Source organism: Maylandia zebra, linkage group LG15 (genome assembly GCF_041146795.1).
Source record: "Maylandia zebra isolate NMK-2024a linkage group LG15, Mzebra_GT3a, whole genome shotgun sequence".
NCBI lineage: Eukaryota > Metazoa > Chordata > Actinopteri > Cichliformes > Cichlidae > Maylandia > Maylandia zebra.
In genome coordinates this window covers 4,320,453-4,338,273 of record NC_135181.1, presented here as the reverse complement: position 1 = coordinate 4,338,273, position 17,821 = coordinate 4,320,453, and the positions used below count along the sequence as shown (strand labels likewise).

Sequence of the window (17,821 nt, the reverse complement as noted above, 5' to 3'; positions counted from 1 at the left end):
GACTTCTAATGTTCATCCAGTCTCAGTGAAGACAACCCTGCTTTAAAATGCATCAGTAGTGGGCGTTTCAGAAATATAATTAACTGCTTTCTACGATTTGTTTTTATAAAAGTTTGCGTTTTAATTATAATGCCTATGCAGTGTTTAAAGTAAGGTTACACTCTCCAGTGCATAAGTCTGAGAGGGTAAGTGAGTTTAAAAGGCCACATCATCTGATCCCTCCCTGTCCCAGACTGCCCAAACAGTGAAAAATGATCATCTGCTCTTGACCCAAGGACGTCGAGAAATGCAAATATGCTATCACACATTTGCATTTCAGTTATGCAATTCACGCTTTCGTGGAAAAGGACTTGCCAAAGACACGACTATTTGTTTCTCTGTGTGTGTGTTTTGGAAATCATTGCCAACTTGTGGGACATCTGTTTTCTCAATAGTCAAGAAGGCGGATTCATGACGCAATTGTCCCAAACGTCTCCTCCTATTTAATATCGGAGCACTTCGTCCTCGTCTAAAAAACAACTCATATTTTCAAAGAAAATGCTCAGGTTTATCGATTTCAGCTGATGGTATGTTGATACTTCTCAACACTTTTTTTTCTATGCGTTGTCATTGTTGTACATATTTTAGTTTGCCGGTGCATTGCAGCAAACTTAAGAAAGTCAGTTGATGTGGCATTGTGGACTTCTCAGAAGCTCCTACGCTTAAGATTTTCTTCAGTGTATTTTTATAAGCTTATATTATTTCTGAGTACATTTGATTGTAAACAGTATTTTTTTAAAAAAGAAAAAAAAAGACCTTGTGAGAAAAGCGATTTCATGTAAGACATTTATCAGAAATATATTTTACTGCAGTCGACGTGGGCGGGGGTCGAGGTTTTTCTGCCGGCATACCTCATATAATTGCCGTGTTTCTGAAAAGTACGCGAATGCGGCATAGTTGACGCGCCTCAGATCCGGTGCAGAGCGGTATGAACCGGCTTCCCCAAGTAGTCACCGGAAGCCAAATACAAGAAGATAAAATGATAACAAAATAAAAGTGAATTTTTAATACAATGTCCAAATGTTGTCGATGCAAATGCTAATATTGAAAACATTGCTGATTAGTTTTGAATGTTATTTTCTCTACATTCTGTGTCCCAATACAATAGTCTTAAAGTTTCTTTTCATTTGTCACTGTTTTACAATACGGTGTCTTAAAAAAAATGCATTTTTTTCATTATAATAAATAAAGGTGAAAATGTTAATCCAGCGGTACACCAAACATGTAAAAAAATGAAAACACAATGATCATGGATCATAAATTTCGTTCTGGTTCTTTTAGCTATCTCACAACCTCAACACAGGTAAAGCCATCATATTGGACAATGAGATGGAAAAAGTACACAACAGGTTTTAGTAGCATATATTAATAAAAAACTTGTATCTTAATTTTGTGTAATCTAAAGAAATGGATATGTATATATCCAGGAGAACTTTACCAAAGTTCTTCTGGATATAATTTCGTTGACGTTCGGTCTGTAGTTTTACTTTTAAAAATATATCCCGGAAGTCGTATGTGACTTCTGGTCATTTGACGCACACGCTTCCGGATGTTTGCTAAATCAGCTAAACAATGGTGAAGCTTTCATGTCAGTCAGTTAATTCTTAGTAAATCAACACTTAGTTGTGTCTTTAGGGGTTTTGCAAGGTTTCTGTCAGAACAGGGTTATATTTTCAGTGAGTGTTTTGTTTTCTCTTGAGATAAAGCTTCCTGTCTATCTGGTGCTTGTTTCTCTGAACAGAGATGGGTGTTGTTGGATCGGCTGTTCAGATTGGCTTTCGCTTAGACCGGCAGCTGTCAGCGGGATAGGCGTAGTGTGTTTTCCGCGGGCTCTCCTTACGCGTGGGTGTCAGGAGCCGATACAGAGCTACCAAGACTTAGAAGGTTAGTCGCTTCTGTTTGTATTCTTCTACTTTTCGGATTTTTAACGATGTTTTTGTGACACAATTTCTGTTAACACATAAGCTAGATTAATGTGCATTTTACCTTGAGTTAACGCGCTAACTGTTGCTAATGAGATAAATTACATTACTATTACTTCTTAGATAATGTAATTTTGATAATGTCGCAAGTTTTTAGCAGACCGTGGCCTCACTTTGAACAGTCCTGTGCTCCGCATGTTTTCTAGCTTAAATTGCATGAGTTGTATCTGTAGTTTAGAATTGCACAAACTAATTCATGGTTATTATCTTACAGCTTGTTTGCGCCACCTATTTCTGTTTGTTCCCGTGTAAACAATGGAGACCTGTGAGGTGACTTTGGCAATCAGGGGAGAGGCATCCCCAGGTATATCTGATAAACTTGGTGTGACCTTTAACCTATTTTCTCCACGATACTTGTATCAGAAGGCTGATGACTTTGTTTCAGTTTGTAGCCATGCCCCATTCATTTTTTTCTCATAAGGTTTCATCGGGTTCATGGCTTGTTTGGATTTTCCATAGGTGAGGTATTTGCTGTTGTTGGTAGCTGTGAAGCCTTGGGAAGCTGGAGCCACCAAAAAGCTGTGACTCTTCATCCTGTTGGTGGTGATGAGTAAGTTAGACTTTTTTGTGTATATTGTAAATACTTATATACAGGTTGCTCCCCCCCCTTACAGTTTGTGGCCAAGTGTCATTTATAATTACCTTGTCAGAATAAAAAAGTAAGCTGTGTGGGTTTTTTCCCCGTAGATGCATGTGGACTACAACAGTCACTGTGCCTAAAGGTGTTGTTACCCAGTACCGCTATTTCAAAGGCTTCTTTCTAGAGTCCAAGGTGAGCTGCTTTTCATTATTTTATTGTCCCCCATGTGAAAGATTCATTCCCCCGTAGTCATAAAAGAGCCACGGAATAGACTAGACTAGCTATTGTTTGTTTTGAAACAAGTTTTGTGGGTCATTGTGGTGTGCGGGATTCTTTGAGCCTTAGTATTTTTTTCTATTGATGTCATTTTCAAATCCCTGAAGTTCTTCCATATAGCAAAAGTCATTGTAAACCTCAACAGTTTATACCAATTTGTGAGAATAAATATTAGAAAGCATATCAGTTGCCCTGGTTTAAGACGGTATCTACACAAACGCTGTGTGACTGCCTGTACCTCTGTGTTTACATTCTCAGAAACATCTGTCAGTGTTGGTCAGCCACAGACAAACTGCCCAGGTGGCCTCCTCTAATCTAGCACTGGGCCTTCATTGCACCTCGAAGCCTCGTGTGTGAAAATAGGCATAGAAAACAAACTGAGAGAGCAGAGATCAAAATTCCTTGGAAGGAAAAAACACCCACTGTGCATGCTTTGCTACAGTTTTTGTTGACTTTGTTTAGCCTAAACATAGTGTGTTTTTATGCTTTTTCTAAAGCAGGTGGAGCGCTCTTTGTGTGAGGATGACTTAACCTGATTTCATAATGTGTTTGTACTGTGTTTTCGACAAGATGCTATGTAGATTACAGAGAAATCTCTGCAAGCTCACACTTGATGCCTTACTGGTTTAATTTAAGAACAGCTCCCATTTTATGAAGTATGTTGGGTTTGGGTTTTTTTTGTTTCTTTGTTTTTGTTTTGTCGCACTTCAACTCAAGTTATATTATTGTGTTTAAAAAGTCCTAACAGGCAAAAAAAAAAGAAGATTTTAAATAAATGACAAGATGTCTTTAACTAGGTGGTGAATCGACAGCCATTGAGTCTTCTAGGGAGGTTTTCCCTCTAAAAATGTATTGGTATATACATGTTGTTTCTGTTGTGACTATTACTTAGTTAAAAGAAGATAACATAAACAAAGAAATGTTTCCTCCTTTTTTCTTTTTTTTTTTACACGTCACTAACAAATCCACTTTTCAGATTTCAATCCATGGTGGCTGACTGCCCTTTCTGGGGATCGGTGACTATGCTGGCTCTAATTCCTTTCTCACGGTCTGGTCCAAAGACAGCTTTGAGACCAGACTGAAAAGTAGGTTAATGTGTCTGATTTGAAAACCCTAACATTGTACCAAACATTGGAATTGCAGAGTGCAGGTGGTCCCTGTCAAGTGATAGTCAATATGTGGGAGACCCATCATCGCCCCCGCACGATGAGCCCCACAGGTATAGACCAACAGAAAACTGTTCAAGGTTTGGTTGGGTTGGGATTGATTAAGTGTGTCATACTCAACCCCCCTTTAAACCCCCCATTCTCTATTCTAACAGTTACCTGTAAACACCAGTGTAGAGTCTGTTCAGGCTTATCCTACTGAGGGTTTTGTTGTTTTGGATAACACTCACGCCTGAATTGCCATTTCCACCTGGCTGCAGTGTTTCCTCTTTAAACCTTGTCTGCCTGGAGCTTTTTGCCTTTTTGATGCTGTGCGTATGCTTTGGGGAGATATTTGGCGAAAAAGATGTACAATAATCCTGATCCAAGGAGGAGACACTGCAGTGCAGCCGATATTATGATCTGTTACTGTAAAGCTCTCTTTGTTAACAAGCTTGTGTTGTTAAAAAAAAAAAACTCATTCAAAATGAGCTTGAAATGCTGCTTACACACCCCACTGATTTCCTTCTTTGACCGCACCTTATCACCTATTCTTATTTTTGTGTGCTATTTTAGTCCTTTAAAAAAGCATTTCCTGCTGCAGTAGGAATTTTTTAGAAGTACTGCGTTCTTTGATTTCTGTTGTTTATTCTAAGTGACAAGTTAAAATAAAATTTAAAATACTATGTTTATTCCAGATCAGTTTGGAAAATTCTCGAATGCTCTGGTTTGATTTGACTTCAACTTTTGTCTCCATGAGATCCCTTTGTCCCATTTTTAATTCTCTTCTCCTTTACTGCAGCAACACACCAGAATATTGATGATGGACAGTTTGGATTTCACAGTAAGTTGGAATTAAAAATGCCAAAAAAAAGCACACAATAACAAAGTGCAATAACTGCACTTTGTTGTGTGTCATAGATTTTTAATTACATTATAGTTCCTTTCTTCAAATATTATAGCCATCACCAGTTCTGTGGTCAGCATTCATGAGACACAGAGTGGGTGTGAAGTCTGATCACATGCTTTCCTGTCTGTGTCTTCTCTTTCTGCAGATGGGATAAACTGTGTTGACTCTGGGTGGCTGACATGTCAGACAGAAATCCGCTTACGTCTGCACCATTCCAAGAAGGCTCCAGTGTCCATCACTAAGAAAAAATTCAAGAAGTCTCGCTTCAGGTATTGATTACACAGAGGCTAAATTTAAAACCAGCTAGAGAAAGTATCAGGGCACAGATCGTTAATGTGCAGTCGTTACCTGATCGATCTTTCACCTGAGTTCAAGAAGTCCTGCATAAGTATCTATAAACGACAGCTGAAATTATAAGCTTTATCATTCGATGCAAAATGTCTTTACAGTATGTGTTTGAATGTGGTTTTATCTGAACTGTTGTACCTGTTTATGCAGGATCAAGTTGACATTAGAGGGCGTTGAGGAAGAGGAAGACGATGAGGAAGAAAACGAGCTCAGTCCTTCATCTTGGCACAAGATGACCACCACTCTGGAAATCAGTATGATTAGTGCCAATGGCTATAAGTCACGCCACTCGCAGCCTGAGTGTGGCTATGCTCTGGAGCCTTCCCAGTGGACTGAGTACAGTATTCACACCATGGACCCAGATAACCTTGAGCTCACATTTGAGTTCTTTGAGGTAATCCTCCTGGGAACACTGTCTCTAATAATTCTGTACATCTGGTAATTGATGGTGAAAGGAAGGGAAAGCAGCACAGCTGGTATTTATTTAGGTAAATTGAATTGTGTTGTAGTAATCTAGTGTTTTTGTTAACAGGAGGATCTGAGTGAGCATGTAGTCCAGGGGGACATCCATCCAGGACATGTGGGCGCTGCCTGCCTCCTCTCTTCTTCATTTTTGGAGAGTGGCAATGATATTGGAGTAGTCACTCTTCCCATAATGGGACGAAATTCCAGGCAGACCATTGGAAAAGTAAGAGGTAAGTTTTCCCTTTTTTTCCCCCCCTCAAATATTTATTTATGACAAAATGAGATACAAAATCTACATAAATTTATGACCAGCTTGAGCTTCCTTTTACATGTTTGCCAGAACTTATGCATACTGTGAATGTACAAAGATGTTAACTTATTAATTCATTTTAGTGGATTACCTGGTAATCCGACCCATCCAGGGACTGCAGTGTGACATGAGCTCTTCATACACCAAGTACTGGAAAAAGAGAGGTACTTTGGATGTGGGTCACAGGGGAGCAGGCAGCACCCATGCAGCCAAGTGAGTGATGATCTTTAACTACTACCCAACTTAAAATTAAACATTTGCTGCTTTGTGTTTGTCTTCAGATAATATTCAGATTGTTTTCAAGATATGGTTCATCACACATTTTGACATGATGATATAACCAGTGACATCCATCATGGAATATTTTATGTGATCTTGTGGATATTTTGTGTTTAACAGGCACCACAGAATCAGAGAAAACACAATAGCCTCATTTAAAAGTGCTGCTAAGCATGTAAGTCACCAAGAAGATTATTGCATGAGTCAGTACTACTGCCCTGCTATTGCATCTACTAAATTAGTTTTCTTTCTGTATTCACAGGGCGTAGCCTTTGTAGAGTTCGATGTTCACCTCTCCAAGGATGCTGTTCCTATTGTATACCATGACCTGACTTGCTGCATATCCACTAAGAAGGTAAACTATGATTGTAATTGGCTCCTCAGAGCTAATGAGAGAAATTCATAGTAGCACTGCATGGTCAGTTTTTCTAAAATGAGCATGAGTCCCATGTCGTGCTAATATTTTTGTCTCACACTCAACAGAAAAATGACAAGAACCTGGAACTCATTGAGGTGCCAGTCAAAGACCTGACATATGACCAGCTGCAGCTTTTGAAGGTAATAATGCTGTTCAAGTTAAATCTGTCTGTCATGATTGTGTCAGCTTAGGAATGTCATCAATCAGACAGCTTGACCTATAATTCCTGAGCTATACCTCTGCACAGAAAGGTAAAAGGTTTCCAAACCATACCTTTCCTAACAGTTATAACAGCTGTAGAACAAAAGAAAGTCTGCAAAACTTCTTACAGATGATGGATGGATGCCTTTCCTCTGCTTCTGTTGTCAACACCAGAATAAAATCAAATGCTCAGTGGAGTAGATCATAGTGAAAAGCTCTTTTTTTCTGATGTGTATAGATATTCATAGTATCACATTTGAACCAACACTACATTTACCCACCTGTTTGCCTAAAACGGTAATGGGGGAAAGAGCGAGTTTATAAAAAAAAAAAAAAAAAATCCTATTGATTGCTTTATTGATCATACAAGAAACATCATGGTCCCCTGCACTGATGCAGAGGTCAGATTGTTACCTAACAATCATTTAGCAAGACTGCAGGAAAAAAAAATCTACCAGCTTGAATTTTGGTGGAATTGATTACATTTTACACTCTGATCAGTTTCTTTAAAACTATGAAACTTGGTGAAGGATGTTAATGCAAAAAGTTTTTGGGGCGGGGTTGTTTTTAATTAGTTTATGTATTTTTGGGGCTGAGTTCCTGCCCCAAGTGGAGGAGTTCAAGTATCTCGGGGTCTTGTTCGCGAGTGATGGGAGAAGGGAGCCGGAGATCGACGGACGGATTGGGGCTGCAGCTGAAGTAATGCAGACGCTGCACCGGTCCGTCGTGGTGAAGAGGGAGCTGAGTGTAAAAGCGAAGCTCTCAATTTACCGGTCGATCTACGTCCTTACCCTCACCTATGGCCACGAGCTGTGGGTAGTGACCGAAAGAACGAGATCGCGGATACAAGCGGCAGAAATGAGCTTCGTCCGAAGGGTGGCTGGCCTCTCCCTTAGAGATAGAGTGAGAAGTTCGGCCATCCGGGAGGGGCTCAGAGGAGAGCAGCTGCTGCTCCACATCGAAAGGAGCCAGCTGAGGTGGTTCGGGCATCTGACAAGGATGCCCCCTGGGCGCCTCCTGGGTGAGGTGTTCCAGGCATGTCTCACCGGGAAGAGGCCCCGGGGCAGACCCAGGACACGCTGGAGAGATTATATCTCTCGGCTGGCCTGGGAACGCCTTGGTATTCCCCCGGATAAGCTGGAGGAGGTGGCTGGGGAGAGGGAGGTCTGGGCCTCTTTGCTTAGGCTGCTGCCCCCGCGACCCGGCCTCGGATAAAGCGGATGAAGATGGATGGATGGATGGACGTATTTTTGGTTTGTTTATTTGTTTTTGTTTTTTGTTTTTTTTTTCACAGCTGGCTCATGTCACTGCAATGAAAGTAAACGATCACAAAGGTGTGCATTTATTTATTTATTTATTCATTCATTCATTCATTTATTCTTTCAATACTCACATGATCATGCTAAGACCTTGGTTCAAAGAGTAAAATGGCTTGGTTATGAAATGATATTGTCATGTTTATAGAGATTTTGTTTTGTTGCATGAGGTGTTTAAGATAAGTTATTTTATTTAAGCAATGATTTGTTGTTTTGTACACTGTAGATGACACTGTTTATCCAAGCTTGTTTTGTACACATCATCTTGTAAAGATTTGTTGAATGTTGGGGATAACTCGTACAATGTAGAGTAATCTGTTTTCGTTTGCTCAGATTTGCTGGATGATGAAGATGAAATTGATGAGCATCAGCCATTCCCCTCGCTCTCACAGGTAAATGACATAATTTGATTGAACCATCTTCATCTCTTCCTCTTAGTCTGATTTTTATGTCCCAGTGTAATAAAGGATTTTGCTCTGTACCTCTCTACAGATCTTCCAAGCTGTTCCTGAAAACGTCGGCTTCAATATCGAGCTCAAGTGGATCTGCCAGATGAAGGTTAATATTCAGAAGTAAAGTCAAAAGTTCAAGACTGTCATTGTCAAAGTAACCTGACGTTGTTGGTGATGCTTTGTATTGACAGGACGGGTCATGGGACGGAAACTTATCATCTTACTTCAACATGAACACCTTTTTGGACATTGTCCTGACAGATGTTCTGCAGAAAGGTGGAAAAAGACGCATCGTGTTCTCCTGTTTTGACCCGGACATCTGCACCATGTGAGTGCAAAAGGATTAAAAGGGGCACATGCTAACACTCATGAGATAAACTCTCTGGTATTCACAAATGGTAAACACTTATATGTGGATGGATAAAGTGTATATTCCAAAATATATATATATATATATATATATATAAAAAACACCCAGCACGCCCCTGCGGGCGGTTTATCCTTCAAGCTCGGGTCCTCTACCAGAGGCCTGGGAGCTTGAGGGTCCTGCGCAGTATCTTAGCTGTTCCCAGGACTGCGCTCTTCTGGACAGAGATCTCCGATGTTGTTCCCGGGATCTGCTGGAGCCACTCGCCTATCTTGGGAGTCACCGCACCTAGTGCTCCGATTACCACGGGGACCACCGTTACCTTCACCCTCCACATCCTCTCGAGCTCTTCTCTGAGCCCTTGGTATTTCTCCAGCTTCTCGTGTTCCTTCTTCCTGATATTGCTGTCATTCGGAACCGCTACATCGATCACTACGGCCGTCTTCTTCTGTTTGTCTACCACCACTATGTCCGGTTGGTTAGCCACCACCATTTTGTCCGTCTGTATCTGGAAGTCCCACAGGATCTTAGCTCGGTCATTCTCCACCACCCTTGGGGGCATCTCCCATTTTGACCTCGGGACTTCCAGGTTATACTCGGCACAGATGTTCCTGTACACTATGCCGGCCACTTGGTTATGGCGTTCCATGTATGCCTTGCCTGCTAGCATCTTGCACCCTGCTGTTATGTGCTGGATTGTCTCTGGGGCATCTTTACACAGCCTGCACCTGGGGTCTTGCCTGGTGTGATAGACCCCAGCCTCTATGGATCTTGTGCTCAGAGCTTGTTCTTGTGCTGCCATGATTAGTGCCTCTGTGCTGTCTTTCAGTCCAGCTTTGTCCAGCCACTGGTAGGATTTCTGGATATCAGCCACCTCCTCTATCTGCCGGTGGTACATACCGTGCAGGGGCCTGTCCTTCCATGCTGGTTCCTCGTCTCCCTCCTCTTTCTTGGGTTTCTGCTGCCTGAGGTATTCACTGAGCACTCGGTCAGTTGGGGCCATCTTCCTGATGTATTCTTGGATGTTCGTTGTCTCATCCTGGACTGTGGTGCTGACACTCACCAGTCCCCGGCCCCCTTCCTTCCGCTTAGCGTACAGCCTCAGGGTGCTGGACTTGGGGTGAAACCCTCCATGCATGGTAAGGAGCTTTCTTGTCTTTATGTCAGTGGCTTCTATCTCCTCCTTTGGCCAGCCTATTACCCCAGCAGGGTACCTGATCACGGGCAGGGCGTACGTGTTGATGGCCCGGATCTTGTTCTTACCATTCAGCTGACTCCTCAGGACTTGCCTGACCCTCTGCAGGTACTTGGTGGTTGCAGCTTTTCTAGCGGCCTCTTCATGGTTCCCATTCGCCTGCGGGATCCCCAAGTACTTGTAACTGTCCTCTATGTCTGCAATGTTGCCTTCTGGTAGTTCAATCCCCTCAGTTCTGACTACCTTCCCTCTCTTTGTTACCATCCGACTACACTTCTCCAGTCCGAACGACATTCCAATGTCATTGCTGTATAGCCTGGTAGTGTGGATCAGTGAATCGATGTCTCGTTCACTCTTGGCATACAGCTTGATGTCATCCATGTACAGGAGGTGGCTGACAACTGCTCCGTTCCGTAGTCGGTATCCGTAGCCAGTCTTGTTAATGATCTCACTGAGGGGGTTCAGGCCTATGCAGAACAGCAGTGGGGACAGAGCATCTCCTTGGTAGATCCCGCACTTGATGGTGACTTGTGCTATGGGCTTGGAGTTGGCCTCTAGTGTTGTACGCCACATCCCCATTGAGTTCCTGATGAAGGCTCTTAGGGTCCCATTGATCTTGTACAATTCTAGGCATTCCAGTATCCAGCTGTGGGGCATTGAGTCATAGGCCTTCTTGTAATCAATCCAGGCAGTGCACAGGTTGGTCAGTCTGGTCTTGCAGTCTCGGCTGATTGTTCTGTCTACCAGTAGCTGGTGTTTTGCGCCTCTGGTATTCTTGCCAATTCCTTTCTGTGTCCCGCTCATGTATTGACCCATGTGCCTGTTCATCTTAGCCGATATGATGCCTGACAGGAGCTTCCATGTAGTACTGAGGCAGGTTATTGGTCGGTAGTTGGAGGGGACCGGTCCCTTCTTGGGGTCCTTGGGGATCAGGACCGTCCGGCCTTCAGTTAGCCATTCCGGGTGTATCTCGTTAACTAGCAGCTGGTTCATTTGTGCTGCCAGACGCTCGTGGAGTGCAGTTAGCTTCTTCAGCCAGTAGGCGTGAACCATGTCGGGCCCTGGTGCTGTCCAACTCTTCATACTGGAGACCCTTTCTTGGATATCTGCCACTGTGATGGTTACTGGACCCTGTTCAGGGAGGTCGCTGTGGTCTGCCCTCAGATCCTCTAGCCACTGAGCATTGCCGTTATGGGTTGCATCCTTCTCCCATATGCTCTTCCAGTATTGCTCCGTCTCCAGCCTTGGTGGTGCTGTTCTCTTATTGTTCCCTTGCCACTGAGAGTACACCTTTGCTGGTTCTGTGGAGAACAGCTGGTTTATTCTCCTGCCTTCTATCTCTCTGGTGTACCTCCTCAAGCAGCTGGCCAAGGCTGTGAGTCTTTGCTTGGCAGTTTCCAAGGCCTCAGGTATGGACAGCTTGCTGTATTTCTTAGGCTACTTTGTGCTACTTTGATCTTGCCCTCTAGCCTCCTTCTCCATGGAGGGTACTGCCCCTTGTGGCTGTTCAACTTGTAGCCAAGCATCTCACTGATCACTGCTGCCGTATTGTAGATCAGCTTGTTAGTGTCGGTAATCGTGGTTGTAGGTATTGCCCGTAGTGCTGCATTAACATCATCTAGCAGACCTTCTGAGGGTACTTCACGTAATCTTGGTAACCGGCTACGGGGGATCCAGGTTTCAAGCTTGGCCATGATCCTATTTTTCAGGTCAGTTCCTCTCGCACTCAACGATCCTTCTCCTATCACACTTGGGGCTATGTACCCAATCTTGGGTGGGGGTGATGATATCTCCCCCCTGACCTGGCGTCCTGACTCCTCCTTGCCGTAGCATTTGTGTTGTACCTCGTCAATCTCTAGCTGTGAGAGCAGTCCCTTCTTTCGAATGTTGGAACACTGAGCTACTAGTTGTTTCGCCGTCATTGTGGATGTTGGGTATCGAAGAATCCATAGGTCCGTCATCCTATTCATGTAGCCCCTTCCGCCGGGGTTACTTGCGTAGTAGCATTCCAACAACGCCCTGTTTTCGTCCCTTGCCCACCGATGCCTTCTTGTTCCAGTAGCCCACTTTTCGTCAGGGTGCCCTGGTTCCTCAACACCTGACGCGGACCTTGTTGATCCGGGCGACGTCCGAGCCGGCATGCCTTCATATTTATCTGTCTCGCTCATGTCTGCGGTAGGCTTGCTTAGCATAGGGGGTCTAGCCTTAGGACCCTTACTGGATACAGACGCCCCAGGCAGGAATCGAACTTGCATGTAGTCTAACCACTACGCTATCCAGCTATATATATATATATATATATATATATATATATATATATATATATATATATATATATTAAAAAAAGATTTTTATTTTTTTTTTATTATTTTTTGAAATTCCTCAGACTGTGTTTTTACAAGAGTTGCTTTAAATAAGTTGTTGCTGAAAAATCTCTTTGTTAGGGCACCTTTAGGTAGTTCAGTCTCATAGTAAAGCATGGCTCTGGATGTTTAGCTGCTTGATTCTCCTATTCTCTTACTAGATTGAACTCATGAACAGATGTTGCCCTTCCAGCATTTAGTTATTAATAGGTGCTTTCCAGCAGTTTGTGATATCTGTTTTTGCTTGTCCTTCAGGGTGCGTCATAAGCAGAACAAGTACCCCATCCTCTTCCTCACTCAGGGAATTTCAGAGAAGTATCCTGAGATGATGGACATCCGGTGCCAGTCCACTAAAATTGCCATGAGCTTCGCCCAGAGTGAAAATATTCTGGTGAGATACAACCGTGTGCTTTACTACAATGATTAGTCTTCAGGTTTTTCAGTGTAATGTTCTTTTTATAAGTGCTACTGAATATGTTGTGTATAGTCAGTCATCTTGAATGTTTCAGTCCGAAGGGCTGAGAGTACTTTAGTGATTCATCCTCACCACTTTATGTAAGAAGGTATTTATTTATTTTTTAGGATGGACCGTATTTAATCTAATCTATATATGACTGTCGTTTTCCAGGGAATCAGCGCCCACACAGAAGAGCTGTTAAAGTACCTTAGCTACATTGGGGATGCCCAGTCTAAAGGCTTAGTGGTATTCAGCTGGGGGGATGACAACAATGATCACGAAACCAGAAGGAAGCTGAGAGAGCAGGGAATCGACGGGCTCATCTATGACAGGTAGGCTGAGTTAACCTTGCTTATCTGTGGCTGCCATGTTAATTTATTGTTGCATAGACTATTTCAAGGTTCAAGGTAAGGAGCAATATTGTTGTGTGAATTTCCAGGCCTGTGGGCTCCTCACTTTGTTGTCATTATGTTCTCTTGGAGCTTGTGATTATGTTACTTGTCAGACTTATAGGATTCACATCGTTAGGCTTGCTTTACATGTCAGCCGAGTCACAGTATTTCCTCGGTCCAATTGTCCTCTAATAGGAGACCAGTGAATTCCTTTCCGAGCATTTTGCTTTGTGTTTTATTAAGTTTCAGGAACATTATGTTACTGTTGTGTTGTTTCGGGGCTGACTCATTTGGCAGTGCTCTGCACATAAATGATTAACAGATATGTTATATATCTGTATGTTCACACAGATATACACACGTGACTTGTATTGCAGAGTCTGAGTTTGCATTTAGAGCTGTTTTGGTACATGCTGTGTATGTTATCTACACCTGCCACCTACTAATATCATTAACATTGTCACAGTCTAGGCAGTATAGCTTCAAGATGGCAGTGGCAGTACAATTTACATCTAGTACAATGTTTAATTGATACTAGTTGAAAGTGGAAGCTCCTTTTAATCATCACCTACAAAGGAACAAAATCATTATTTTATCCACTCTACAAATATGCTATCTGTGCTTTGGCACAGAGAATTGTAACTCACTAAATGAGCTACTAACTTCTACAGTAAAGAAACCAACACTGATAATATAGTAAAGTATACACAAAGTATCTGAAACACCTGCTTGTTAAATATCACTTTGTACTCCACACTCTATTGTGTTTCTGCTCTGGCTGAGACTGTAGGGTATTTCAGAGGCCTTTCAGGTTTATCAGGGATTATTGCATTCCAAGGTCCTTTTCTTATTACGGAGTACAATACTGAGCTGCTTTCCGGCTTCTTTTTCAGGTTTACAGAGTTATATAATTCAGTGCCGGGACACATTTTAATTATTTGGTACTGGCGTAGCTTTTGACACAAAAGCTTTGAGTATTCATTGACTAATTTGTGAGTGTAAAATGAATGCACACAATGTGCCAGTGCTGTTACATAAAGCTTGGCTGGAGCTGTAGGCAGGGTGACAGGGTTTTCTCTGGTCTTTCGCAAAGCTGTGTGGTCAGCAGAGCCTGTTTGTTATCAGTTTCAGTTCCGTGTCTGACTGTACAATGACAGTGACTCTACATTCCCGTTAGCACTTTCCCCCAGATTTCTGCAGACCCCTGCAGAAAAGACAACAGCCGCGCACACTCTAGTTTGTGTTTAACACCTGTTTTAACCCATCACAAACCAGTTGACCTCTCCAGGTAGTTGTTGTTATAACTGTGCTTCTTTCTTACAGAATTTCTGAAAGCTTGGTTCCATATTTAGACTCAAGTTCTCCAGATTCCCGTAATGTCTCTCTGGTTTCTGGCTGTGTTTTTGTTTATTTTCCCTCTGAACACTCCTTGGCTTGTTTTTGCCCCTTTAAAAATAAAGCTTGAATGAATCTCACTCATTAAAAGCTGAAAGAACAAAAGGATGTTCTCGACAACGATGCAAGACGGTTGACTTATCATCTTTTCCTTCCATATTCCACTTAATGTTCAGGTAGCAGTGGTTAATGCTTTGCATTTTTCTAAAATGTAATTGTAATAATCAAAGTTGTTTTGATTGGTCAACTGCCATGTTCATCATTTCCTAGTTTCGTTAGCTGAAAGCGGCTTCACTTCCTTTTTAATAATGCCTGTATTGTTTGGGTATGCTTTGAAAGGCCTCCTTATTACATGCTTAATTTTAAACTGTACACGGTGATGTTGAACTTTGAAACAAAGAAGGCAGCAAGAGCAAATGGTTTGTTTGGTGCATGAGACGGCACCTCTGGAGGCGTTGGCTTGTGTATGAACTACTTTAACACCTAGTTTTAATCTTATTTGCGTAGTACTAAAATATGAATGTTGCTTAACACTAAGCCACCTATTAAAGCATGCATACTCACTGTGTAGTTTTAAATAGCTCACAAAGGTACTTTGTCGGGTATAATAGCATTATTCTTCACAAATATGTTCTTTTGTTTGTTTGTTTGTTTTGCTTTTGCACTTATGGGGCTTGTGGATGGTCTGCCTTTACTACAACTCTCTATGTACAAAAGGGCTGATTGCACTAAACTCTCTGTCTTTATTTTGTGAACCTATTTAACAGCATCTTTCATGAAAGGATGTTAGACTTGCATCGCTCAATATGTGATGTTTTCATTATTATTGGAGTCTCATATCTGACTTCCTTTGAGTGCACATATTTACACAGACATGTCGATAATGATTGTGTCCTACAAAAGGGATCATAGATGCTTTTGTTCGTACTTGACCTAATCTGCTTTGGTTCAGAAAGTGAGCCATCCAGTTTTTAATGCGTGTATTGCCCATTCACAACAACATCTACTTCATATTGGAAGGAATACCTTATAAGCCACTGGTATGTAACATACCCAGCAGGTTCAAAAACAAAAACTGAGGTCTTCAAAGATTAATGGGATCTAAAATGTTTGCAGAAAAAGGCAGCTTCTCACTCACAGAATGGTCACCAGTGCAATCATTTCCCTGACCCAAATGAATGCAACAAATCCTGCTGATTGTATTAATGTGGGTGCATGGAAATAATGAATGTGAATTTCTGTAAAATTATGACTCTTCTTGATGGTTTAGAGAAGAACAGAAGTATTTTCTGTTGCTTGGTGGAGATTATGTGAGGAATAGATAAACTAAAGGTTTGTTAGTACTTTTGTCTGTGGATTGTTCTGTGCCATTGATTGTGTTGGTGCCATCGTACCAGCATGCTCGTGTACTCGATACTGTCACTGATCTAACTGCTAGCATGTCTTTTCTTTTTCTTTTTTCCCCCCACAACTAGTATTGGTGAGGACTCAATAGAACAGCCAAACATCTTCCAGATAGAGGAACAACACTCCCTGCAGGAGGTTATTACAGAGACCCTAAAGAGCTCATCTTGTTCCTGCTACTCGATTCCCTGCTCCTTGGCACCATGCATTGCCTCAAAGGACCGTGGTGGAAACCTCGAGTCAGACTCTGGTCTCAGCTCCTCATAAATATCCCTAAAGATCTACCTTTCTCTGTACTGTTGCTACACAGACAAACTCAAGAGGACCATGGTAGAAATGGGTGACTCTAGAAAGTTTATATCACTAAAACCACTCAGACCACCTTCACTCCACTCCAGTCATTAGCAGGTTTTTGCAGGCTGTCGTTTAGCTTCAGTGAAGTTTTATTATTTACTTCTGTTGAACACGTGTATGTTTAGCCAAAAAGTGAAAGCAGCCACAAATGCTTTTCGTTTTTCTCTGTCAGACGCCGGCCTGTTTGTATAAGAGCAGTCTGCACAGAGGTTTTCATCATGCTGGAAACGAGGTTAAGCTGACAAATTGTTCATGAGTGGATATTTATGAAGCCAATGTTACATCTGTTCTATCGAATGCAAAATGCATGTGGTGTGGTTCAGGGGTATGTTTTTATGTGCGTGTACCCATGATTTATTGATCCTAAATATCAATAAGTAATTTTGAATTTTTTTTCACACAAATTAGTCAGTTGCTGGGTTTATTTTGCATACCACCTGTTCACTGCGCACAAAAATGTTCCAATTTGATGATGTTTAGAGGTTACCATACCACTCTGATCCTCTTTATGATGCCTTCAAACTCCTGATTATTGACTTGGTAATAAGTAGCCATTATTTTAACTTGGATACAGCACACTGGATGTACTGTTTTGTTTTTTTTATTACTTTTTTCTCCTTTGTACTTGATTTGAGGTTAAATGGGAAACTGTATTTATTTGCAGGGCACATTTATACCACAGCCTTAAAGGGGGAAAATGCTTATGTTTGCCTTTTTATTTGAACATTACCAATACCTCAATCACTGATTAGAATAGACTTGAGTTGAGATGCATACACTTCCATACTGTGTATATATTATTGGAATTCACAACACCAATGATGGTTTTTGGGTGGCGGGCTCATTTCTGGTGGACATTACCCTTTTTAGAAGTGTGTAAATCTGTGTTATCGCACAATTTTTAACCACAAAGTCTGATGATTGCTGCATGTTTCGTCTGTCTATCTGAACAACTGAAAGAATGAAAAGTGTCTAAGATGTAATATAACTACCAGTTCAATATAAATAAATAAAAAAAACAGATGAATACGATGGTTTCTTTGACTTTTGTTTTTCCAAGAAACTTAATGTTTCACATTTTCATAATAGTCACAGTCTAACTAAGAATTTCCATTTGATCTTTTGATTTTAATGGATCTGCATTTTCATTGTACCAAAGCTGCACTGCAATAT

General features: G+C 41.7%; 1 protein-coding gene across 5 annotated transcripts; it reads left to right on the top strand.

Annotated features, from left to right (window-relative positions):
* Positions 1 to 443: 443 nt before the first annotated feature.
* gpcpd1 (glycerophosphocholine phosphodiesterase 1) lies at positions 444 to 17,677 on the top strand. Of its 5 annotated transcripts, none has more exons than XM_004542163.6 (21): positions 444 to 566; positions 1,781 to 1,923; positions 2,236 to 2,325; positions 2,481 to 2,571; positions 2,709 to 2,793; positions 4,021 to 4,096; positions 4,825 to 4,866; positions 5,078 to 5,201; positions 5,431 to 5,674; positions 5,813 to 5,975; positions 6,139 to 6,268; positions 6,455 to 6,509; positions 6,597 to 6,689; positions 6,818 to 6,892; positions 8,248 to 8,287; positions 8,603 to 8,661; positions 8,762 to 8,827; positions 8,913 to 9,049; positions 12,902 to 13,037; positions 13,275 to 13,435; positions 16,366 to 17,677. In XM_004542163.6, the coding sequence occupies exons 3-21, from the start codon at positions 2,277 to 2,279 to the stop codon at positions 16,559 to 16,561; spliced, it is 2,022 nt and encodes a 673-aa protein (XP_004542220.1). In that variant the 5' UTR covers positions 444 to 566; positions 1,781 to 1,923; positions 2,236 to 2,276; the 3' UTR covers positions 16,562 to 17,677. The 5 variants fall into 5 exon arrangements, with proteins under 5 accessions (XP_004542220.1, XP_004542222.1, XP_004542221.1 ...); XM_004542165.4 differs by lacking the exon at positions 444 to 566 and adding an exon at positions 1,555 to 1,627; XM_004542164.4 differs by lacking the exon at positions 444 to 566 and adding an exon at positions 1,564 to 1,614.
* The last annotated feature ends 144 nt before the right edge of the window (positions 17,678 to 17,821 follow it).